The sequence below is a fragment of the Macaca fascicularis genome, chromosome 5 (assembly GCF_037993035.2).
Source record: "Macaca fascicularis isolate 582-1 chromosome 5, T2T-MFA8v1.1".
In the NCBI taxonomy this organism is placed as follows: domain Eukaryota; kingdom Metazoa; phylum Chordata; class Mammalia; order Primates; family Cercopithecidae; genus Macaca; species Macaca fascicularis.
This window is the reverse complement of record NC_088379.1, coordinates 46,984,642-47,009,245: the sequence shown is the minus strand read 5'-3', so window position 1 is coordinate 47,009,245 and position 24,604 is coordinate 46,984,642. Positions and strand designations below refer to the sequence as shown.

The following is a 24,604-nucleotide window of genomic DNA, read 5'->3' as shown; positions in this document are numbered from 1 at the left end:
GTTTTGTTTTGTTTTGTTTTGTTTTGTTTTTGCATTTTTTGTAGAGATAGGTTTCGCCATGTTTCCCAGACTGGGTCTTAACTCCTGATCTCATGCAATCTGCCCACCTCAGGCTCCCAGAGTGCTGGGATTACAGGTGTGAGCCACCACACCCGACCTCTCTTGTTTCTTTGATGAAATATTATAGATATCACTAAAGTCCTCTTCAACACCAGTCCAAGTCTCATTGCCAGAAGCTACATATACATATGTAAACTTCCCGATTATTTAAAAAATACACATATGCTTGTAAATTTTTTTGTTTGTTTGTTTGTTTGAGACGGAGTCTTGCTCTGTTGCCCAGGCTGGAGTGCAGTGGCCGGATCTCAGCTCACTGCAAGCTCCGCCTCCCAGCTTCACGCCATTCTCCTGCCTCAGCCTCCGGAGTAGGTGGGACTACAGGCGCCCGCCACCTTGCCCGGCTAGTTTTTTGTATTTTTTAGTAGAGACGGGGTTTCACCGTGTTAGCCAGGATGGTCTCGATCTCTTGACCTCGTGATCCGCCCGTCTCGGCCTCCCAAAGTGCTGGGATTACAGGCTTGAGCCACCGCGCCCGGCCGTAAATTTTTTGTGTTTTAACTTAAGTGCATGGTTATTATATGGTATGCCAATATATAGTTCCACATCTTATGTAGGAATGTGAATCTGAGAGTTCCTTTAGGAGGAAGAAAGTACAGAAGGAAGTATTTCCTTTTTAATTTCCTGATACAAACCAGACTATGCAAGGAAAATCTGCAAAATACTTTAATTATCTCCAGGCTTTTTCTAACTTTCCTCTTCGGTTCTCCCAAGGATCAACGCTCATGCTAACCTTTGCTGCTGCAAGCTCATCGTTGAGGAATTTCTCTGACAGCCCTTCTGGCCCATCTACATTCTTCAAAATTACCTATTTATTTGACTTTGACCAAGATTGCCTTAACATTCCCCAGCTTGACTAAACTTTAGATGGGCTTCTTCCCTGACGCTAGACCCCTGACCTCCATTTTTGTACTGCATATTTAGAAAACCTGTAACATATTTTCTCTGCCCCTTTGAAATATAAATCTTTTAATCAGTCTCTTGTCAGTTTTACAACTTATGAATGTATTTCTCAAGAACCTTTGAGCCATGTCTTTGAAATGTAATCAGCAAATGAGATAGTCACTCTATCTTTCATAACTTTGGTGGGTACCTTCCTCCAAGTTGTAAAGCTGCATCCTGTCACAAAGATATGGGAAAATTTACTTTCTTTTGAGTAAAGCCAGTTAGTAAACACATATAACTTATACACTCCCTCTTACTTCCAATACTTAGAAATTCTCCTGTCCTTTGTTTCAGTGGTGTTGTTTGGATTGAGCTCTGGCCCCTCTCCCCCATTGGAATAATGTTGAATAGAGTCTTCCTTGCCTGTTTAACACTGTCCAATACAATTTCTGTTTTGACATTTTCAATTTTCTACCCAAATCAAGATTCCTATTTCATAATGATTCTTCAAACAAAATGTCAAAAGGAAAATAGTCATGATCAAAACTTCAGTGACTTACATGAATGGCCAGTTCTCTTTCTTGAGTATCATAGGGACTTTCATATATTTTAAAAACAGCTATCTGTTAATTCACATATATTTCTGAGCTCCTTCCAAGCAGTGTAACAACAAATAATTTAAATATTTTAGGCGATAGAGCCAGAATATTTTGGTCAAGGATAAAATTTTGGACCATTCTTTGTGGCTTTATGCCCTTGGTTTTCAATTTCAGCTGCACATTAGAATTAGATGTAAAGAAAATACACTGCTGGGTCCAACCCCTGGAGATTCTGATTTCATTGGTATAGGTGTGAGCTGGTCATAAGGATTTTGAAAAGCTCCTCAGCGGATTCTAATTTGCAGTCAAGGTTGGAAATCACTGCCTACCCTTTACATCGATGTTTTTTTGTTTTTTCCCAAGTCGGAGTCTTGCTCTGTCACCCGGGCTAGAGTGCCATGGCGCGATCTCAGCTCACTACAACCTCCACCTCCCGGTTTCAAGTGATTCACCTGTCTCAGCCTCCTGAGTAGCTGGGATTACAGGCGCTTGCTACCACGCCCAGTGAAATTTTGTATTTTTAGTAGAGATGGGATTTCACCATGTTGGCCAGGCTGGTCTTGAACTCTTGACCTTGTGATCTGCCCGCCTTGGCCTCCCAAAGTGCTGGGATTATAGGCATGAGTCACTGAGCCCGGACTTCAGAGTTTCTTAAAGCACCTATTCTATTTCCGAATTCAACAAACACTTTTTGGGAGTCAGCTTTGTGCCAGACACTGTCTAGATACTCAAATGAATGTGGCATGGCCTCTGCATTTCAAGGAGCTCTCAGAACAATGGGAAAGTCAGAATATAAAGAAACAGCTACATTGCAGTAAGGACTATAATAGATGTTTATTCAAAAAGCTATGAAAACACAGGTGAGACAGCAATTAAAGTTCTCTGGGGGTTGTGTCTGAATTCATTAGGCCAACTAGGTGTGCATGGAGAGAGTGGCAGGAAGAAAGAGGGGAGATTCTAGGCAAAGGAAACAATAGGAGCAAAAGTCTAGGATCAGAAAACCACCATTCTCTAAATGTTCTAAAGGCCTCCTTTGTTATTGCTGCTGCTGCTGTTGTGACAACATTTGGTCTAAGCCAGGTGATCTCTTGGTTAGTAAAAGGTTGCATTTGCATTTTCCAGATCTTCATCTTTTCTATGAGGTTTTGTCTACATCACTGTATCTCAACACTGACTTACGTCAAAATCATCTGGGCAATTTTGTAACAGCAATGACATAACATTGGTGTTAATATGTTAATAGTCAAAGAGACTCTGATAGTATTTGTCTGCAGGGTATGACCTTTTCTTTTCTTTCTTTTTTTTTTTTTTTTTTTAAGCTCCCCATGTGTCCACTACAAACAGGCATTAAGGATCATTTTGGGAGACATAGTGATGATTGCATTCCTATACAAATTTAGAAAACCTCGCTTGAGTAAACTTAGCCAACCTGTATTTTAAATGGGTAGATTTTATGGTATGTTAATTATAAAGCTATTTAAAAAGTACAAAAGTGTCACATATTTAAAGTTAAAAATCAATACTAAAAAATTCCCTGGGTTGACCAATGTGCTTCTTTGATTAAGAACCACTGGCTGAAATCCTAACAGCTTACGGATGTGGTAGTTCTAAATACAGGGCTTAAAAGGGGTAGCAATTGGGAGGCAGGAGGTTTTACACGCACAGAACCTTCACCGGAAAGATTAATTGAACACCTGGCATGCCATTAAAGAATGCCAGCCCCTGACGATATAGCATGTATTACATCTTAGGTCCAGAATTGCAGTTCATTAAGTGTTTCACTTTAACAGAGTGATTTCAGCTTTTAATGTATTGTTTTCTTTAATGCTACACTGAAATAAATGTTATGGGCTCCCTCTATTGCTCTTCTTAAATCAAAATATCTATTTATTTAAAAAATCTCTTTAATGGAGATATTAAGTCGCTCAAGCTAGAAGATTATTTTTATCTACAAAAATATAATGAAATAAAGAGGTGTTAATAACATTTCTGGATTACATATAATGCCCTAAAAGAAAGACAAAGGCCTTCAGTTTATTAAGTCATTGACCGGAATGAAATGAGACACTTACCAAACTGATTTCTAAGAACCAGTTTTTATAGGCAACCAAATCTGCCTAGGTTTATACAGACAAGATTAAACTCATCACCTTGCAAATCTTTGCCAAATCGTCATTCATAACTTCTTTTAATGCAATAGAGCCAATGCCAGTGTAACATTCAAATATTTCCTATATGGTTACAAGATCATAATTAAACTCCTTTGAACTTTAAGCCCCTTTCCTCTCAATAGTTTATGAACAGGAATAATTTTATGCAGATTGCCATGCAAATAACTAATTACATATATATTGCAACACATCTAATTAAGGTGAACAAATTAGTCAACTTCAAGTCATAGGGTAACCTGAAAAGCAGGTTTGAACTGAAGAAATAAATGTGAAAAGAAGAAATACAGACCATTTCCTTTTATTAAAGGAATAATGAACTAACATCTTTTCTTTATTCCTATAACATTTTGTTGGAAATTGTAATTACTGGAGATACAGTTGTCAGTTCATAGGTAGTAAAAGTACACAACCCCAGAATCTGGGGAAAAACAAATGTTTTTCATCTGAAATTAACTAGTAAAACTCAACTCATAATGACGGAAACTAGTAATGCCTAGAGTAACCCTCTGGGACTGAAAGTTCTAGTATTTCCTGAATCTTGGTCAAGACTCCACATGAAGTAATTACAAAGGTATGGCATCTAGTAAAATGGAGAATCAAAGAAACACAGAATTTTTTTCTGCACAGTCAAGAGAAAAGGATGCTTTCTTCTTTCTTTCACTGGAAACATCTGTGGAATGAAAGACGGCCATTAGGTCATGACAATTTAAAGAAAAAAAATTAATTTAGGTCTATTCCATTTTCTTTCATTCAGTCTTACATTCGCTGAGCCTCCTTATGATCTGTAATTTGGCTGACTAAAAGAACTTGTGGATCAAGATACAGCATCCTACAGAAAAACAATTCCTACTCTGTGACATTCTAGCTTATCAATCAGTCTCTTGAGAGTTTGGTTACAATGAGTCAGTCTCTTCTGAATGAAATGACAAGCTTAAGTTTGGGGACCTAAAAAGCTGAAAAACTCTAAATTCGTATATTCCAGAGGCTTACCTAAACAGTTAGCTAGCCAAGTTCACCTCCTTGACTTCTCTCAGATATAACTGCTATAATTACAAATTTTAATCTAAGCTGATTGTGGCAATAAAATGAAAAGAGATAGATTGGATTACTAGGCTCTCAGATTTTCCTCTTAATATCAATCTGAATTGATATATTTTTGAGGCAGATGCAAGACATTAGTTGGATCCCAGTTTTATATTTTGCTAGTGGTAACTGCAAGCCATGAAGGATGATGGCTCCTCATGAAAATGTAAAAGACAATTGCTTACAGTGTTTATATGAGGATTTCTTCTATGAGAAATTCTCTTTTATGTTTTAAAAGGCATGACTGTGGTAAAAAGAACAATACATTTATTAAAATTCTTTTCTTTCTGCGCACACAGCTAAGTTATATTTCCAAAATTTCCTTACAATTGCATGCTGCCATGAAATTGGGTTCCAGGTGATGAAATGCAGGTAGGAATGATACACTAAATTATATCTATGTCTAGCACATAAAAACTCCCTCCGTAATCCTTCATATTCTACCTCTTTCATATGCAGCCAATTCCAGAATAAAGAGAATTCTGAGTCTTAGAGAATAGAAGAGCCACCTAAATGACTACACCTGTATGCATCAGACTGTTAGGTAAGCGCGCGCGCACACACACACACACACACACACACACACACACACACGAAAAAGAAGAAGATTATGTTAAACTTCTAAAATTTTGCAGTTTTATTAAACTAATTAACCATTAAACTAACTAACCATCTGACTAATACAGATACTGGAATAAGGAGTGAGAGGCTACTGTAATATAAACTAAAATATGTGGTTGCTTAGTGATTATCAGCAGGCTAGAACTCTAGGGATTCATATTATGTAGTGCCTAAGACAACTCAACAACTGGGAAGGCTGATTCCATTCCAATGGAGGCTGCAACTGTCGAGAATGGGGTGAAAAACAGATTATCATCAGTGTAATTGGATGTTGTTGGTGATGTTTAGCAAGATACTGGAGGAAGGGGCTGAGTTCAGGTAAGACCTGGCTGGTTTGAAAGAAAAATTAAAGTGAATCATTAGAGTCAAAATTTATCATAGCTATCTTAAAATATTTAAGATTTTTAAATAAAACTTGAGTGAAAAATGCAGAAAAATTAAAAGAAGAAAATCTAAATCATCTATAATCTCCCAAATGAAAGAAAACCATTGCTAAAATTTCGTATATTTCTGTGCTTAGGAAATTGCACACTACACATGCACACACACACACACGCACACACACAGATACCCAGCACACCATGGATAACACAGAACAAATAGATTTGAAACATAACTCTTTTCCCAATAGTTATTGTGAGCAAGTTTATATTCTATTAAGTATTTTTATATAAAATCACTTTTTTGTGGCTTCATTTTATGTTATAATATCATTTATGAAGCCAATAACTTATTACTAGTTATTTGCTATTGTAAACAATGTATAAATGAATATTCTTGGAGCCAAATATTTTTTTCTTAGGTATTTTGGGAACTGGAATTTCTTTTCTTTTTTTTTTTTTTTTGAGAGGGAGTTTCACTCTTGTTGCCCAGGCTGGAGTGCAATGGTGCAATCTCAGCTCACTGCAATCTCCACCCCCTGGGTTCAAGGGATTCTCCTGCCTCAGCCTCCCAATTACATGCATGTGCCACCACGCCCAGCTAATGTTGTATTTTTAGTAGAGATGGGGTCTCTCCATGTTGGTCAGGCTGATCGCAAACTCCTGACCTCAGGTGATCTGCCCACCTCGGCCTCCCAAAGTGCTGGGATTACAGGCATGAGCCACTGCACCCGGCCTGGAACTGGAATTTCTAAGTCAAAGAGTATGTACATTTAGAAAACTTTATAAATGCAACCACAACCCTCTAGAAAAATTGCCAATGGCAATGTATAGGAATGCCTATTTTTAAAATTTACACTATTATTTTATAATTTTGTCTTTTAATTTTTACCATTGAGATCATAAGTATAACCTAAGACTACAGGCCTGTGGATGCAAATAGGGAGTTATTAACTATAATGCTTATATTAGTTGGGATCAGAATGAGGGATGTTGACATGAAGCCTGCCATTAAAAAGGCTTAAATAAGGGGGAAGTAGAGTAATATTTCACATAGATGTCCATGTAGGTAGTCCTGAGTCAACAAGGCATCAGGCATGGGTTCAACAATGTCAGGTACCTTAATTCCATCCTGTTGCCTCTCTGTACTTGGCCCATGGCCTCCCTGTCCCAAAACAGCATCATTTGAGTTCTAGGAAGCAAGATGGAAGCAGAAACAAAGAAGAAAAAGGCAAATGGTATATTTGGGTTCTCCTTAAATAAAAGGTACTGATAAGTGCTACATAGTACTTCCATTTTTGTCCTATTGACCAGCACTTGGATACCACCCACCCCAGATGAAAGGGAGACTGGGATATGTACGTTATTTTATTTGAGCTTCGGGACAACTTTATTAAATAAGTGATAGTTTTATCCCTATATTTAGTAGAGGGAACTTAGGTATGAGAGTTTATCCAACCTGTCCAAGGTTATGTGGTTAGTAAGTGGTAGAGACATAACTGGAATCCAGGTCTGTCTGACTCTAGACCCTGTACACTTAATCACCACACCATTGCACCTCAAAAAGTCTTTCACCAACAAAGAAGCTATAGACTATGGCTCTGTCTCTTGTTCAGGGCATAAAACCTCATGCTGGCTTGGATGACAGATGCTTTACTACATCTTTTAGTCTGCATTTCACTTCTACAAGCATCTCTTTCTCTTCCACAAGCATCCGATCCACCATCAACTTCTATAGGTCTTAGTTCCAAAATATATTTTGATTCTTTCTATTAGTATCTAGTTCCTGCTACCACCATCTATCATCTAAGCCCCTGGAATTCTACAGTCTGGGGGTAGAAATTAGGCCATATTAACTCTAATGTCTATATTAGTTAGAATAAGTCTGGAGTAGTCTCCAAATTGGTTCCCCATGTTTTGCTCTTGCACTCTAAGATCTGTTTTGCATAGTATATTTTCCAGTTTACTGAAAAATAATTTGCATAGTATAACTATTTTCCAGTTTCCATAGTATAATCATTTAAAAATGTAAACCACATTATGTCAATTAACTGGTCCAAATCCATGCCCACATCTCTGGTATCTTCTTTACCAAATCCATGCCCACATCTCTGGGATCTTCAAGGCCTGTCCAGTCACACAGGCCTTGGATCATCATGCTGAATAAGGCAGGCTTTCTCTTACCTCAGGGCCTCTGCATTCTGCTCACAACTATTTTTCCCTAGATGTTGCCTTCATGTCTTTTCAGCCTTTATGCCTTAGTATAAATGCCATTTGTTAGCTAGGTGCTTTTTGACCAATCTAAGGTATATTTCCACCATCCCTTTATATTACATTACTGTTTTATTTTCTTAAAGATACTTCTCAGTATATTTCATTATCTTAGTTATCTATTTGTTCATTATCTAAGCACTTCTTCTCCCCTGAAACCAGAAGGTAAATTATTGTCCACCGCTTGCATTCCCAGAGTCATTAGAGCATCTAATCAATGGTAGATGTTTAATCAACAATTGTTAAGGAATGAGTGAATGGATGAATTTCCCAAGGCATGGCGCACAAAACTCTTGCCTCCTTCCACCTCAAAACAAAAACTCTCAAGGAAACTAACTTCAGAAAAAGAGTACCAAATTATTTCACAAATAGCAAGCTTGAATTCCAGTGTAAGCTCAGCAAGTGCACACATTGGGGTTTACCTGAGATCTTTGTATATCTCTCCCAACTGTAAGCACTGATCTACATCACCTATACAGCACTATATAGCTGGCTAGTTGGGTTTTAGATGCAGATCACATCTCTAAGGCAGTGACAGTTCACCAGGAGGGTAACGTTCTGGAACCCACTAGACTTTCTGGAACCCACTAGACTTTGGCTAGATAACGGTAGAGCAAAGAAGGCCACATAGAAGGGAAAGTAATACAATTTTCTAAGTGCCAGGCCAGACTTCATTTCAAGAACTTTACATATATCAACTTACAACAACCCCGTAAATCCTAAGCTGTCATTATAACCAATTATACAATTTACAGGATTGTTGTAAGGAATGAGAAACACAGAGAAGTGAAAATAGCTTGCCTATATTACATAGATAGTAATTTTCAGAGCCAGGGTTTGAACTTATGAAGTTTAGCTCCAGAGTTCATGCATTTAAAGATTACTATAGTACAAGTAAGATTTGGGAGATGGAGACCAGAATATACCTAGTACAGATGAAACTACACGAGACAGAAATATGTTTTGAAAACCTCTTGGATTATACACATAACATCCTCTTACTAATCAAAGGGCAAATATTAAGCGCTATCTCTCTTGAAAGTTGTTAACTATTTTAGAGACCATATTTGTTACAGCCTAAATTTTGTCCCATCCAAATTCGAGAGAAAAGATCAAATTCTGCTTAGTACTCAGTCCTGCTTGAAAGATGAGTTAGGACCTAATTCTGTTTCCTCTGACTAAACCTTGGACCCTGCCCGGTGTGTCATTTTACCTTATTTAGTCATCTGTTACGTGGCCTTAGGTAAGCCATATCATCTCAGTTCCTCAGTAGGGATAGTCAAGCATGCAGACTGAGACCACCATTTCCGGCCTCAGACCAGTGATTTTGTAACTACTATCTATGTGATCTTACAAAATATATTATTTCAAATTTATTTCCTCATTTGTAATACCCACCATACAAGACTGTAGTAGGAATTACTAAGATAAAAATATATGAAGTGTTTGACATATAGTAGATGCTTGCAAGTATTTTTCTCTCAATTATTATAATACATAAAATTTAATTTTTTTCCTCAAAATAGACCTTACCCATCATTAGATTTACAGAAAGACTCAGATGAAGTAGTTTTCCAGACTTCTCATTTTAACTATTACTTGGGGAGCTCCTATTCACAAAGTATCTTAAGACAATTACATTTCAGATAGGGGAATGAGTGTTGTGCATCTATCTGCATTAAAAACTAGAAAGTGGTAAATAAGTGAGGGACAGCTAAAATACCATGAAAATTCATGGGAGAAAGAAATTTACTTCACTTTTGAGACGTGAGGCACACAGAGAAAGGACGTATGAGGTAAACCTAGAATGCTGCTAATGAGTAGTTTTTCTCTGCATAGCCCATAGATTGAATACTTTCTCTTCTGCTTCACCATTTTGCACCACTTTTATTATTAAATTTATAAATTAGATTGTAATTCCTGTTTCTGGTCTACTAGTTACTATCCGCTATTGCAGGACATGCTCGTTTTACCATTGAATTCTTCAGCACCTGATTAAAGTAACAGCAGTAATAAGAAATAACAGAAAGGATATTTGGACTTTGAGTTTAGTTCAACATTAACAGCATGGCTCTAGAGTCTGATTGATTCTGTTTAACTTCAGACTGGGCCTCTTACTTAGCTTAGGTCAGTGATTTCTAGGGTTGCCAGATAAAATGCAGGACACCCAGTTAAATTTGAATTTCAGATAGACAAATAATTTTCAGTATAAATATATCCAATACAATATTTAGGGGATACTTATAACAAAATATTATTGCTTATCTGAAATTTCACATGAACCGGACATTTGGTATTTTTATTTGCTAAATTCAACAACCCTAGTGACTTCTCTGATCATGTTTGCTTTCTGCAAATGGGGCTGGAAATCGTACTTTCTCCCTAGGATGATCTATGTACAGAACGTTGCTCATGGCAAAACCTTAATTTACTTTGCAAATCAGGATACTTTAGTAGAGACTTACGTTAAAACTCTGGGAGAATGACCATGCCCAGGCACCCAAAAAGATGGTTACATTTATTCGAAGGTTTTCTAAAGAGTACAGAGAAAGTTCAACAGAACCCTGAACAAAGGTACAAACTGCGTTGAAAGATACGTAAATGTTCCTTTAAAGTAATAGCACAAGGGTATCTTAGCCACATCACTGCAAACTGCAGACTCCCTGGTTACGTGGAAAGCGGTAGTTCGGCCTCTGCGCAAGCGCACAGGGACTTCTTGGTTCTACACCCCGCCCCTCTCCGCCGGAGACAGTCACGTGGGCGAACCGTAGCTTTAGACAAGCGCCAGCCTTGTCACGTGACCCAGGCCCCAGCTTCGCGCAGGGATGGAGCCGGAAGAGGGGACGCTCTTGTGGCGGCTGCAGAAGCTGCCGGCCGAGCTGGGCCCGCAGGTGAGGGAGGGTACTGGGGGAAGCGGCGCGGGGCCTGGGCTTCGGGACGGCCCGGCGTGCGGATCAGGCCGGGTGCGACCCAGACGCCTTCGCAAGCTCCCTAGGAAAGGGAGGAGGAAGGGGAGTGATTTCGGGTGGTTGGTCCCCGCCTTCCCTGGGGAGCCTAGGTGGGCAGCTTGGGGCGCCACCCCCGGCCTAGAGGTGCAGCTCCAGGGCCTTTGCGCTCAGAAGCGCCCGCACCAGACGGGGCTTTGAAAGCTTATGGCGTCAAGTCGGTGTTTGCTGCTGCTTCGTATACGTTTTCTTCATTCATTCAACACATACCTCCCAAAGGCTCCCTACCTGCCAGGCAGCAGACACAGTACTAGGTGCTGGAATACTATGTGACCTACACCGAAGCGAACCCTGCCCCTCCACCCTTGAGGGTAGTTGGAAGGAAGTGAAATAACTGGGCGAGTTACTTTTGTTAGGGTCGTCCCAAGAGGTGATGTACCCATTGACTTCCAGTCTATGAAACAACCTGGCTTGTGAGAATCTGGAGAAAAGCAACCACATTCGTTTGTTCAGCCAGTTTTTCACTGAAGTCTACCATACATTGAGCGTCCCGATGGGATGAGGTAAAATGGTGAGTGAGACGCACAGCCTGTCCCCTGGTGGAGCATCTTTTTTATAAGTCACAATTTTGGTCTTCCTATTTCCTCTGTTCCGTTTACACTGGAGAAAGTGTGGGGGAGACAGAAAGGAACTTACCTCCTGTCAGGGTCAAGAAAAAAGAAAACATCCTAATTATTTTCTCTGTTTTTGCAAGTGATGAACCTGAAATGTCAGCAGAAATTATGGCTAACTTGCCCAAGATTACCCATCCAGAAAGTGGCAGAACTGGAACTTATGCTCAGATCTATCGATTCTGAGTTTTTTATTGGCTTTTGGCTCTCCTTGTCTTCATTCTACCCATTTAGATAAGGTGCATAACCTTTACTATCATATATGTTGATGACTCCTAAATCTCTAGGTTCAGCCAAAATTTTCTTCCTCTATGGTTCAAGAATGCCAGTTAAAAAACAAAACCCCCAAAACCCCAAACCAAAGTCTCTTCCCTGAGTGTCAGGCGTCTGCCACAGGTACCTCAAATTCAGTATGCCCTTGCGTGAGCTCTTCTTTCCCTCTGGACCTACTCCTCCCGTAGCCTCATTTTTGGTTTGTGGCACCACCACTTTCACCCAGCCCCTCAACCTGACGTTCTAGGTTTCATCCATGGCCTCTCCTTTTCACATCTCTTCTACCTCTTTACTGCCTCCATTTTGAGTGTCCTCAACAATTTAAGCCCCTTAATCTTTAATTCCTTAACTGAAAATTGAGGCATCTGGGCTCACCCTCTCTCTTTTCTTACATCTTCCAACCTGTTAGCAAATATATGAAAAAATAATGCAAATGTGTGAATAGATTGCTTCCCGGTTGAGCACTAGGCTCTTTTGCTTTGTACACAGGCCCTTTTTGATGTGGCTCCACCCACCTCTCCAGCCTTGTCTCCTGTCACCCCCTAGGCACCCCCCAAAATAACTTGCTATTCCATAAATCAAGCAGTGTGATTTTACAGTTTGCCTCCTGTATATATGCCGTTGCTTGTATCTAGAAATGCACTTCTTCTCTCCTGTTTGCTTGGCCAACTACTCATCCTTTTAAGATGGAGTTTTCCTTGCTTCCTCTCTGTGCTCCTTTGTACCTTGTATATACTTTTATTATGTCCCCATCATTCTAAATTACATGCATTTGTATGTTTGCCTTTTTCGAATGGACTAAAACTCTGTTATGGTAGGGCCTTATTTATTCTCAGTTTCCTCATTTGTAAATTAGGAATAATAGCAATGGTTACTTCAGAGTTGTAATGAGGATCAGTCCAGAGCATGGTACCTAGTTAGGGCTCCATAACAGTAGCTATTATAGTTTCTTTGCCATTAAATAAAGTCATTTCCATGACCTTATTTAGTAACTGGGATGAAGTGTGCATTACATATTTGTGAGTGAATAACAAACATATTCCGAAAAAGAGAATGCTTTTATTTTTCAGTTTGAGTTCTGGGTTTTGCTTTAGCATGGGGATGGTATAGGATAAGCTGTAGAGAATTTTGAATGAATTCAAAATTGAGTATGTTGATTTATGGTAAATAAAAGATCAGTTTGTATAGTATATTAGCCACCATTTGGAAGCAGTTGCTTGTGTTCTGGCAAGTGTGGTGTTAGAGGGAAGGAGTTATTAGTTAAAATAGGGTGGAATATGATTATTTCCAAGTTATTTGGTTCAAATACTACTCTTGTAAGATACAAATAACTTTGAGAAAGATAACCTTAGTATATGTTAAGTGCTTAGAATAGTACTGGCATTGTGTTATCTCAGTTAATAGATGTTGAAGGCATGAATTGGAGGAGGAGGAGTAGTGATGATAATAATAAGGATGGTAACGAGGGTTAGCAATGTCTGCATGTCTTTGTACATGCCTGGAAGATGTCAAGTGATTTCCGTGTATTCTTCTTCAATCCTTACAGCAAGATTAAGAGAAGAGATGATATCCTCATTTAACACTTGAGGAAACAGACTCGAAGATTTAAATAAAACTTGAAAGCACTGCAACTGGGATTTGAACTGGATAGTTTTATTCCAAAATCCATAGTCTTAATCACTATGTTAAGTTATACATGTGTTAGGCTTTCCATTGCTGATAGTAAGATACTAATAGGATAGAAAGGAATGTAGAAAAAAGGAAAAAAGTACTGAAGACTTTCTGGGAATACATCTAAAGTAACTGCTGAGCTGGGTGTGGTGGTGCTCGCCTGCAGTCCTAGCTACTTGGGAGGCTGAGATGGGAAAATTGCATGAGTTCAGGAGTTGAAGGCCAGTCTGGGCAACATAGTGAGACCCTCAAAAGAAAAAAAAGTATGTTGTGAAAGTGGAGGCAAAGCAAAATGTAGGTTATAGGCCTACAGTAAGAGACTTTAATGTAAGTCCTATCCTTTTGTTTGGTCATTGCTATAAATATATCCTTTATACGTATCTTCCTTTTAGTTTTTTCATTATGTAATTTTTATAAAATTATTTTAGTTTCTGAAGGTCGACATAATAATAGAAAGTCTAGGATTTTTATGAGTTCTAATTTTTAATTAGAATAATCTTAAAAGTGGTTTATACATTTTAACTTAAGCTGGTCTTGCAGATAACATGAACATCTCCCAATGTTTGTTAAGAGGAAGATAAATTTGTTTTATCATTTTACTTATAAGTGCATTTATTTGTGTCTTGCTAGCTTCTTCACAAAATAATTGATGGCATTTGTGGTCGAGCTTATCCTGTGTACCAAGATTATCACACTGTTTGGGAATCAGAAGAATGGATGCACGTTTTAGAAGATATTGCCAAATTTTTTAAAGCTGTAGTTGGTAAAAACTTATCTGATGAAGAGGTAACTTCTCTGCACATTTCTATAACTTACAATAAATAATGCCCAGGTTTCCTTCTGAGTTTTTTTAGAGCAGTGTATAATACAAGGGCCATCATCAGTAACAACAAATACCTTATAATTGTGAATGGAAAAATCTGTGGAAATCCTAGGTTTTTGCAGTTTCGTTTTTGGTTGTTTTTACTCTTTTAATTGTGAAACATTTAAAGCATACAGAAGAAAACAAGAAGTTATATAACTGATACCTACATTCGCATTACCAGTTAAACAGGTGTTAACGTTTTGCAATGTGTGTGTTTCTTTCAGAAATAAAGCATTACAGAGGTTACCAAAATTCCCCTATCCCACACCTGGATATCCCACTTTCACCTAGAGATCACCACTCTTGAAGGTGGTGTTCATGTTTTGTATTATATATTGTATGTATGTTTGAATCTTTGAGTATATTGAATTATTTGGGGTATGTAAGTGTATAACTTGTAATAAAATGTAACATATGTCTGCACTTGTAAATTGTTTTAAATGCAGCATTGTGTTTTACATTGATAAACGTGGATCTAGTGTATTTTAAATCCTTGTATTTGATGATAGAAATTAAATAAGATTTATTTATCTCCCTACTAATAGTCATTGCTTCTTTCATTATTACAAGTAATGCTGCTATAAACATTCTTTACATGTCTTCTTGTTCACACTCACATCAGCTTTTCTGGGGTAGATATCTTGAAGTGAAATTGCGTGGTTGTAGGATATCCTTCTTCCACTGAATTACTTTTGCATCTTTGTCAAAAATCATTTGACCTTGTGTAGGTTGCTCACTTTTCTGAAAATCAAGTTATTTATGTTTGTCATTGATTTGGATGATATTCTGGATATGAGCTTATTGTTAGAAATATGTATTTTAAATATTTTCTATTATGTGCTTGCCTTTTTACTCTCTTAATGGTGTCTTTTGGTGAAACAAGTTGTGAAATTTAACAAATCTACTTTGTCAATATTTCTTTTGCTGGCTAATACTATTAGTGTTTTGTTTCAGAAATATTTGTGCCGAAGATATGAAGATTCTTGGATGTGTTCTTGTAGAAGCTTGATTGTTTTAGCTCTCACATTATGTCACTGATGCATTTTGAATTAATATTTGTGTATGGAATGGAGGCCAAGTTCAAAATTTTCTACATGAATATCCAGTTGACCACTTATTGAAATGACCATCCTTGCCACACAATATTGCTGTACTGCCTTTATTGTAAATCAACTGGCCATATATTTGTGCCTCTGTATCTTGACTCTTTAATGTATTCCACTAGTCTACTTGTGTGTATTTGCCAATGCTACACTGCTTTAATTACTGTAGAATTAAAGCTAAGTTAAATTATGTCTTAATATCTGGTAATAGAAGACCTTCATTGTCATGCTTCTTCAGGAGTGCCTTGGCTATTATATTTTCAGATAACCCTCTAGAATCAACTTTTCAGTTTTAACCTACAAACCTGCTGGATTTTTGATGGAGATTGCACTGAATCACTAGATCATTTGTGGGGAGAATTGACAACAACATTTAGCTTTCCAAAGTTATGAACATGGGCAGCCCTCTATTTATTTAGAGGGCTTTGGTTTCTCTATTTATTTAGAGGGCTTTGGTTTCTCTCTCGTATTTTGTAGTTTTCAGTGTTGAGCTCTTGCAAATATTTTTTATTTCTGAGTAAATGATGTTTTTGATCTTTAATTTTTAGTAGTTTTTTGCTAGTATGTACAAACAGTTGTTATATACCTTGTGTCCCACAGCCTTTCTAAATTTGTTTACTGTATCCAATTGTATATAGATTTTTTGGGGGGAGATTGTATATAATAATTTTCTTTTTCAACTTTAACATCTTTCATTTATTTTTCTTACCTTTGTGCATTGGCTAACACCAGCAGTCAGTGTTTCTTTTAAAAAAGCAGGCATAGTGGATATATGTCTATTCCTAACTTTAGGGAGAAAGTGTTTACTGTTTCACCATTTAGTATGTTAGCTCTGTGATTTTATAGATATCCATTGTCAGACTAAAGAAGCATCCTACAATTCTAATTTTGCTGAGAATTTTTACCATGAATGGATACTGAATTTTATCAAATGCTTTTCCCTGAATTTGTTATTGTTTCTTCTTTATTTTGTTAATGTGATTTTTGAATGTTAAACTAAGGCTGCACTGCCAAAATAAACTCCATTTGATCATGATGTATTATCTTTTTTATATATCTCTTGATTTGGATTGCCAATATTTTGCTTAGGATTTTTATATCAATATTTGAGTGGTATTGGCCTAGGTGTTTTTTTTTTTTTTTTTTTTCTTTTCCTCTTGTCAAGGTGTCAAGTTTTATTCTGGCCTCATGGAATGAATTGGGAAGAATTTTTTTTTTCCTCTTCCTGTTCACAGGAAGAATAAGAGATTAATTTTATTTATTTATTTAGTGTTGTGCTACTCAATTTTCACACATTCGGAAATTTTTTGGTTACCTTTTCTCGTTAGTCATGACTTCATTACCCAGTAATAAAAATATAAACAGTATTATTTAAGTTCTTTGAGATCTGATGTGGTTTGCCAAATGGCTCAGAATATGGTACATTATGGTGAATGTTCCATATACATTTGAAAATAATGTGTACTCTACAGTTGTCAGGTATAGTATTGTATATATTGCTAAGGTTAGGTAGAATACATTTTTTCAATTCTTCTATATCCTCATTGATTTTTTTTGTTTCTTTGTGTCAGCTATTGAGAGTTGTATTAATACCTCTAATTGTGAATGTGGATTTATTCTTTTAGTGCTGCCAAGTTTTGAAGCTATGGTGTTAGGTACTCAGGAATTTATGATTGTTGTGTCCTTCTGTTGCATTGCCCTTTTACTGTCCTTCTGTATTTCTTGTAACACTTCTTGCCTTAAGGGCTACATTGTCTGATATATTAATACAAGTTGAGTATCCTTTGTTTGAAATGCTTGGGACCAGAACTGTTTTGGATTTCAGATTTTTTTGACTTTGCAATATTTGCATTATACTCACCAGTGCAGCATCCCTGCTAAAAAAAATCTGAAATCTGAAATCTCAACTATTCAAATGAGCACTTCCTTTGAGCATCCTGTCAGTTCACAGAACTTTTCCCGTTTTGGGATTTGAGATACTCATCCTGCGTGGCTGTATCAGCTTTGGTGTTTTCCAGGTGTATTCATTTCCACGCTGCTGCTTCCATCAGTCCTTTTTCTTTACTCTCTATTTTGCAGAAATTTGTTAAAACTTATTTTCTGGTTACTCACTCTCATCTTAGTCTTTTTTATAGTTACAGAAGTATTTCTTTTTTTCTTTTACTGTTGCTTTAAAAGTGTGCAAAAGGAGAGTGGAATTGTGTTTTTACGTTTTAAACAGAAAGCCCCTTTTGTCTGTTTTTATTTTTATAGATATTTCAGCAGTTGAATCAGTTGAATTCATTTCATCAAGAAACTATCATGAAATGTGTGAAAAGTAGGAAAGATGAAATCAAACAGGCTCTGTCAAGAGAAATAGTTGCTATTTCCTCTGCACAGCTACAGGATTTTGATTGGCAGGTAAAGGTAAGAGTCTATGAGTACGTGTATTTTTAATTTCATTTTATAGATATAGACAAATATCTTTATAATATCATGTATCTAAAATTTGTTATTTTGGGAATGTATTATCCCAAAGAAATATCAAAGATAGTTTAAATTACACCTTACATTAACTTGGGCATAAGTACACTACAAACATCTAAGCCACGTGTAATAACATTACATTGATAATAAATTTAGTTAGATCTGTAAATCATTAAATGTCATAAGTGATGGGACAGCATATAGTCAACATATAGATACATACATACATACATACATATATATATAAAATTTATTTTTTGAGAGAGAGTCGTGCTCTGTCATCTAGGCTGGAGTGCAGTGGTGCAATCTCAGCTCGCTGCAACTTCTGCCTCCTGGGTTCAAGCAATTCTTCTGCCCCAGCCTCCTGAGTAGCTGGGTCTATAGGCACGTGCCACCACACCCAGCTAATTTTTGTATCTTTGGTGGAGATTTGGGGTTTTGCCATTTTGGCTAGGCTGATCTCAAATCCTGGCCTCAAGTGAGTGATCTGCCAGCCTCAGCCCCCCAAAGTGCTGGTTTTACAGGCATGAGCCATCCCACCTGGTCAACATATATTTTTGACCACAACTTTCTAGACTTCATAGCTTTCTTAAGACTGGTAAATGTGATTCTACCTCTAGGAGGAAAACCTGTAAGATACTATTAAAACATCAGTTTTTAATACATTTTGGAGAGTCACTATCAGTAGAGTTCATAAAGAACAATCTCAGACCCACTTTTTGTCCTTATAAGATACCTAGACCAGTAGATGAAGAGGAAACAAATAATTTTGTTTCTTGATTTTAGCATGACCCTGGATAAAGTGCCTTACGTTGTATATATGGATTAAGTAAAGAAAAATGTGGGAAGATAATAGGTGGGTTCATAATCAGATAAAGAACTAAGCAAAGACAGATGAATGTGTATTAGTTAAGAAGTCTGTGTGGCTCTGGTCTTGGCCCGGTCATTTTCAACATTTTTATGAATATTATGCTTATCATATCTGAAGGTGATATAAAACTAGAGCTGTAACACGTGTATAATGTGACACAAAGTTTAAAATTATGTCACAGCTAATTACATCAATGACCAAATGAATCAAATAGGCAACCTAAACAGAGGATGTTTAATTTAAATATTTAAATTTTATACATTTAGTTTCAATTTCAGATTTCATATTTTTATAAATATAAAAGATAAAGGAGGCCAGGTGCGGTGGCTCACGCCTGTAATCCCAGCACTTTGGGAGGCTAAGGCGGGTGGATCACTTGAGGCCAGGAGTTCGAGACTGGCCTGGCCAACATGGCAAAACTGCAACTCTACTGAAAAAATACGAGTATTAGCTGGGTGTTTTGGTATGTGCTTGTAGTCCCAGCTACTTGGGAGGCTGAGGCACGAGAATTGCTTGAACCTAGGAGGTGGAACTTGCAGTGAACTAAAATCATCCTGCCACTTCACTCCAGCCTGACCACCAGAGCGTGACTTTGTCTCAGAAAAAAATAATAAAGGATAAGAGAGAGATGTTAATGGTAGCATATATGAGAAATGTTTATTTTGGTTTATCAAAGTATAGCTTCATTCGTGTTGATTCAGGCCCATATTTTGTTGGTAGAAATGCAGTTCTTTTTTTTTTTTTTTTTGAGTTAAGAGTTTCACTCTTGTTGCCCAGGCTAGAGTGCAATGGCAGGATCTCAGCTAACTGCAACCCCACCTCCCAGGTTCAAGCGATTCTCCTGCCCCAGCCTCCCGAGTAGCTGGGATTACAGGCATGTGCCACCACGTCTGGCTAATTTTGTATTTTTAGTAGAGATGGGGTTTTGCCATGTTGGTCAGGCTGGTCGTGAACTCCCGACCTTAGGTGATCCGCCCACCTCAGCCTCCCAAAGTGCTGGGATTACAGGTGTGAGCCACTGTGCCTGGCAGAATTGCAGTTCTTCAAGCAAGAGATAGTGCTAGTACCTTATGTTTCCAATGATAACATCTTTTTAGTTATGTTTCCAATGATAACATCTTTTTAGTCAAAGAATGACTAGGAACTTAAAATCATGGTGTGTGAAATTGCTTTGAAACACTGATACCATGTACCTGGAAAAGATTAAACCTAGTAGAAACATGACACTTACCTTTAAAAGGCCAAAAGTCATAGTTGGGGGAATATATAAATGCTTTGTGGCTCCAGAAAGTAGGTGAAGGACTAAGGTATATTATTTGCAAAAAAGATAGGTTTCAATTCAACCTAGGGAAGAACTTTTTAACAAGTATGAATATCTGGAAATAATTGTAACCTCTTCTCGAGGTAGCACGTGCATCATCATTGGTGGTATTTAAGCATAGGGTGAAAAACTATTTATTGGAAATACTGAGGAGGAGAATTATGCATAAGATAGTTAACCTGAAACTGCTACTTCCAGATCTCAGATATTATAGGTCCTGTTTTTGGGTGAGAGAATGGAGGAGATATGTCAAGATTTGATTCTATAGTGTATGTACTACAAGAGAGATCCTTTGAGGTCATTAGGGAAGATGTCCCTTATCATTGCATAAGTAATTTTTTTGCAAGTGGTAGCATTCTAAACAAAGATTCAGTTTTTGTGGATTTTTCTGGCTCAGATTCCAGGAAAATTGAGTTTCCCTATGCTGTCTGCCAAGGAAGCTACAGTGCTCGTTTCAAAAAGTACTAGTATTATAAATATTTGGTTCTTCCAATTCCCCTAGGATATATTCCAGAGAAATAAATTAAGAAGTAAGGTAAGTGTACGGAGTGTTTCTGTTGAGTGGCTCTAATTGAAGATGGTATCTTGATAACATATTTATCAATATTGTGATAGATAGATAGCTGACCATTAATCAAGCATCTTAAGTTCTGAGAGTTTACCAGTATTTTTGGTCTCGCTTATCTTTGTACATGAGCTTTCATCTTCTTGTTGCCTTTAATCTTCTTTAAGAATTCTCTATGTTTCTTGTACATTAGACCCTTTCATTACTTCCCAGGCATGACTCTGATCTACATACCTGCTTCTGCCACAAGATTGCTGACTGGTTATCTTACTTTCCTACCCATTTCCTCTCCTTTATTCACTCTCCTTTCTCTCTCTATTCTTCAAATATGCTTTAGCATGGATTTAATTTGTTTCTTTCACTTTTCTCTATACTCAACAGCAAATAGTACTTTTAAAAAATGTACTGCTAACTAAACTCTGATGCATATTCAATATGGTTCTTTTTACTATTTATTAATTACTATTTTTCTGATTTTAAACAGCTTGCACTTTCCAGTGACAAGATTGCTGCATTACGAATGCCACTGTTAAGCCTGCATCTAGATGTAAAAGAAAATGGTGAAGTAAAACCATATTCTATTGAAATGAGTAGAGAGGAGCTGCAGAATCTAATACATTCCTTGGAAGCAGCAAATAAGGTATTTGCTATAATTTTGTCATATGATTTGAATGTTTAAGGCTTTTGGGTTTTTTTGAGTTGGAATCTTGCTGTGTCACCCAGGCTGGAAGGCAGTGGCGTGATCTCGGCTCACTGCAACCTCTGCCTCCTGAGTTCAAGCGATTCTCGTGCCTGAGCCTCCAGACTAGCTGGGATTACAGATGCCCACCACCACGGCTGACTGATTTTTGTATTTTTAGTAGAGATGGGGTTTCACCATGTTGGCCAGGCTAGTCTCAAACTCTTGACCTCAAGTGATCTACCCGCCTTGGCCTCCCAAAGTGCTGGGATTACAGGCAAGGGCCACTGCATCCGGCCAAACGTTTTAAGTTTTGATTGATGCTCCTAGACTCATAGTTCACTTTTAGTGTTTTTTTCTCCTGATGTTTTATGTTAAGCACAGAAAATGCTTTGTTAGTGTGTTCTGAGCTCTAGTTTTAGATATTGATTACAACTTGTAATGTTCAATTACTTAGTTTTGAACATAATGTATTAAGTAATTTTTGAAAGAATAATAGTGCTATTCTAACAGCTGAATTTCTTTTGCTTCAACGCTCATTAATGATAAAAATTAAATTTTTACCTTAGAATAATAAAATTAATTGATTCTGAAGAGTTTTTATGATTAAAAAAAATTACGATCCTGAAGAAAAAGTGGCTTTATTAACTGGACTAATAATAGAAAATTGCTTTTATGATCCTCTATGGAAGACAAAATATGGCCTGTAGTTATTATGACAAAATCAGATAGAGGCAAGGCAGAACTAATGAATGTCGAAAAACTTCACATTTACAGTGGAGTGGCTAAATAACAGTAACTGCTCCTAATGTTTAATAAATGAGAAAAATAATATTTAAACAGTGGAAACTGTTGTGAGGAGGAGTAAAAATAATTATCTTTGTATACGTATGTTTCTTTGTTATTGCTCAGCGTTTTCTTTAGTGATCTCATCTCAGTGATTAAGTCTCAGTAATTCTTACAACCTCTACTGCCCCACTATTTATCTTCTTGATCCTGCTTTTTAAAAACTCTCATAAACTTCAGCTTCTCTCCACACTCTGCATTTGCTCAAACATTGTAGTGCTTTGATCACTGGTCCACATGCCTAGTAACCAAACGAGCAGCTCGGGCTTGGCTGGATGGCTGAGTGGGGCTACATGTGTGAAGGGTGCATGTGGTAGAGCCCGATATAAATGGTAACAGATTCTGAACTGTAGATTCTGGCAGGCATATATCATCAGTTACTGTGTATTGTACTTCCTTGTTATGAGTTCTCCATGCTCTTTTTCAGAGACTTCAAAGCATTTAATATGGAATATATCAGCATCAGTCTTGTATAACCTGATATTTTCTGTTCAATTTGTGTTTTAAGGTGGTCCTGCAGTTGAAATAACTGGCAATGATGAATACCAGTGCTATCAGATTTTATTGCTCCAACTTATATGGCAGAGTGAATACTGTGTGTTCAGAAACGCTGTGATGTCTTGACTGTTGCAACAGGCTGAGAAAGCAGCAATGTTGATATTATAAAGATAAAAATGTATCCACATTCCTTAACAGGAAATTACATGGTTGAGAGGAAATGCATAAAATGAAAGATGAAAAATCTATAGTAGCAGTTTATATTTTCATGATTGTTTTGCCTCATTTATTAAATACTTGAGAAATCTTTAGAGATACACAGTTTTATTGAAAGCTAAAAATAGGTTCTAAAGTAATGTAAAAATGTAAAGCACAAATATACTTGAATATTGCTTAAAGAATTATGTGAATAGCAACATATATTATGGGTATATAATTACTTTGTGATATTTTTTAAAAGTTTTTCAAAGAATGTATAAGCTGCATATATAACTCAGGAGATTCCATGTCTTTCTCATATTTCAGAGGAAAGATTATAAAATATAAAATTTCTTAGAGAACACCTCTTTGTCAGAGATAAACAAGAACAAATACTCTAAACTTATGTGAACAATTTTGAGTTTATGAATTCTAGAAACTAAAGAATACAGAAAAATGAAAATAACAGTTTTACTTCTGCACTTCTATGTTTGGGAAACGTTGCTCTGATAAAAAATAGTTGCCATTGTGCAGTGTGTGTATTATTCAAATATGAGATAAGACTATGTACAGGTCCACTTTTGTTAATAAACTCAATATTGAATACTTTTGAATGTTAAATTCATTGGAAAAACAAACCATTTGTAACCTCAGTTAACTTGAACAACAAGCATTCTGAGCAAATGAAAAGTGTCTTGTTTTATTTTTATATATTTATTTTAAATGACTCCAAATAACTCAGTAGTTATACGTAATTATACATAACTCAATAATACGTAATTAATAGGTGCTTGCTATTTGCAAGCCATATGGCTCATTAGAGCATCATACTATTCTTTGAGGCATCCAGAGCAATTATTACTATTCTCATCATACAGGTGAGGATAGGCTTAGAGAGTTTTCTTTTTTTTTTTTTTTTAATTAATTTATTATTATTATACTTTAAGTTGTAGGGTACATGTGCATAACGTGCAGGTTTGTTACATATGTATACTTGTGCCATGTTGGTGTGCTGCACCCATCAACTCGTCATTTACATCAGGTATAACTCCCAATGCAATCCCTCCCCCCCGCCCCCTCCCCATGATAGGCCCCGGTGTGTGATGTTCCCCTTCCTGAGTCCAAGTGATCTCATTGTTCAGTTCCCACCTATGAGTGAGAACATGCTCAACCATTATGGAAAATAGTATGGCGATTCCTCAAGGATCTAGAACTAGATGTACCATATGACCCAGCCATCCCATTACTGGGTATATACCCAAAGGATTATAAATTATGCTGCTATAAAGACACATGCACACGTATGTTTATTGCAGCACTATTCACAATAGCAGAGAGTTTTCTGAGTGTGGTCTAAACAGTGCTACTCAAAAATGTGTCTGCAGAGAAGTGCTTGTCTGTGAACTGTTTGTTACAGGTCAGTGATTCAATATGGAGCTTGGGCCAGAAAGTGTGTCAGTATACTGCTTTCTTCATCAAGAAATTTTGGTTTTAAAAAAATTATC

At 37.1% G+C, this 24,604-nt stretch overlaps 2 protein-coding genes across 5 annotated transcripts in view; one reads left to right on the top strand and one right to left on the bottom strand.

The window, feature by feature from the left end:
* The window catches only part of ATP10D (ATPase phospholipid transporting 10D (putative)), a 279,019-nt gene that overhangs the window by 126,471 nt on the left and 127,944 nt on the right, over positions 1–24,604 (bottom strand). Inside the window, exon 1 of one of the 2 annotated variants that reach the window (XM_065544965.2) lies at positions 10,593–10,827. The exons of the other annotated variant lie outside the window; for it this stretch is intronic. The gene's annotated coding sequence lies outside the window, so the exon portion shown is untranslated. Of the gene's footprint in view, positions 1–10,592; positions 10,828–24,604 lie in introns of those variants that run through there. 2 annotated transcript variants of the gene reach the window in all.
* COMMD8 (COMM domain containing 8) lies at positions 10,927–23,783 on the top strand. 3 transcript variants are annotated; one of them, XM_005554820.5, is made up of 5 exons: positions 10,927–11,018; positions 14,318–14,473; positions 17,909–18,055; positions 21,363–21,518; positions 22,912–23,783. In XM_005554820.5, exons 1-5 carry the CDS (start codon positions 10,953–10,955, stop codon positions 22,930–22,932), a joined length of 546 nt encoding a protein of 181 aa, XP_005554877.1. In that variant the 5' UTR covers positions 10,927–10,952; the 3' UTR covers positions 22,933–23,783. The 3 variants fall into 3 exon arrangements, with proteins under 3 accessions (XP_005554877.1, XP_005554876.1, XP_073895835.1); XM_005554819.5 differs by having other exon boundaries at positions 17,909–18,061; XM_074039734.1 differs by lacking the exon at positions 14,318–14,473 and having other exon boundaries at positions 17,909–18,061.

What these genes read in the sequence shown, in the direction of transcription:
- COMMD8 (XM_005554819.5), top strand. Translation starts at nt 10,953, where the DNA reads ATGGAGCCGGAAGAGGGGACGCTCTTGTGGCGGCTGCAGAAGCTGCCG. An exon ending in AAAACTTATCTGATGAAGAG is followed by an intron (nt 14,474 to 17,908) that starts GTAACTTCTCTG and finishes TTATTTTTATAG; the next exon opens with ATATTTCAGCAGTTGAATCA. An exon ending in CCTTGGAAGCAGCAAATAAG is followed by an intron (nt 21,519 to 22,911) that starts GTATTTGCTATA and finishes TTGTGTTTTAAG; the next exon opens with GTGGTCCTGCAGTTGAAATA.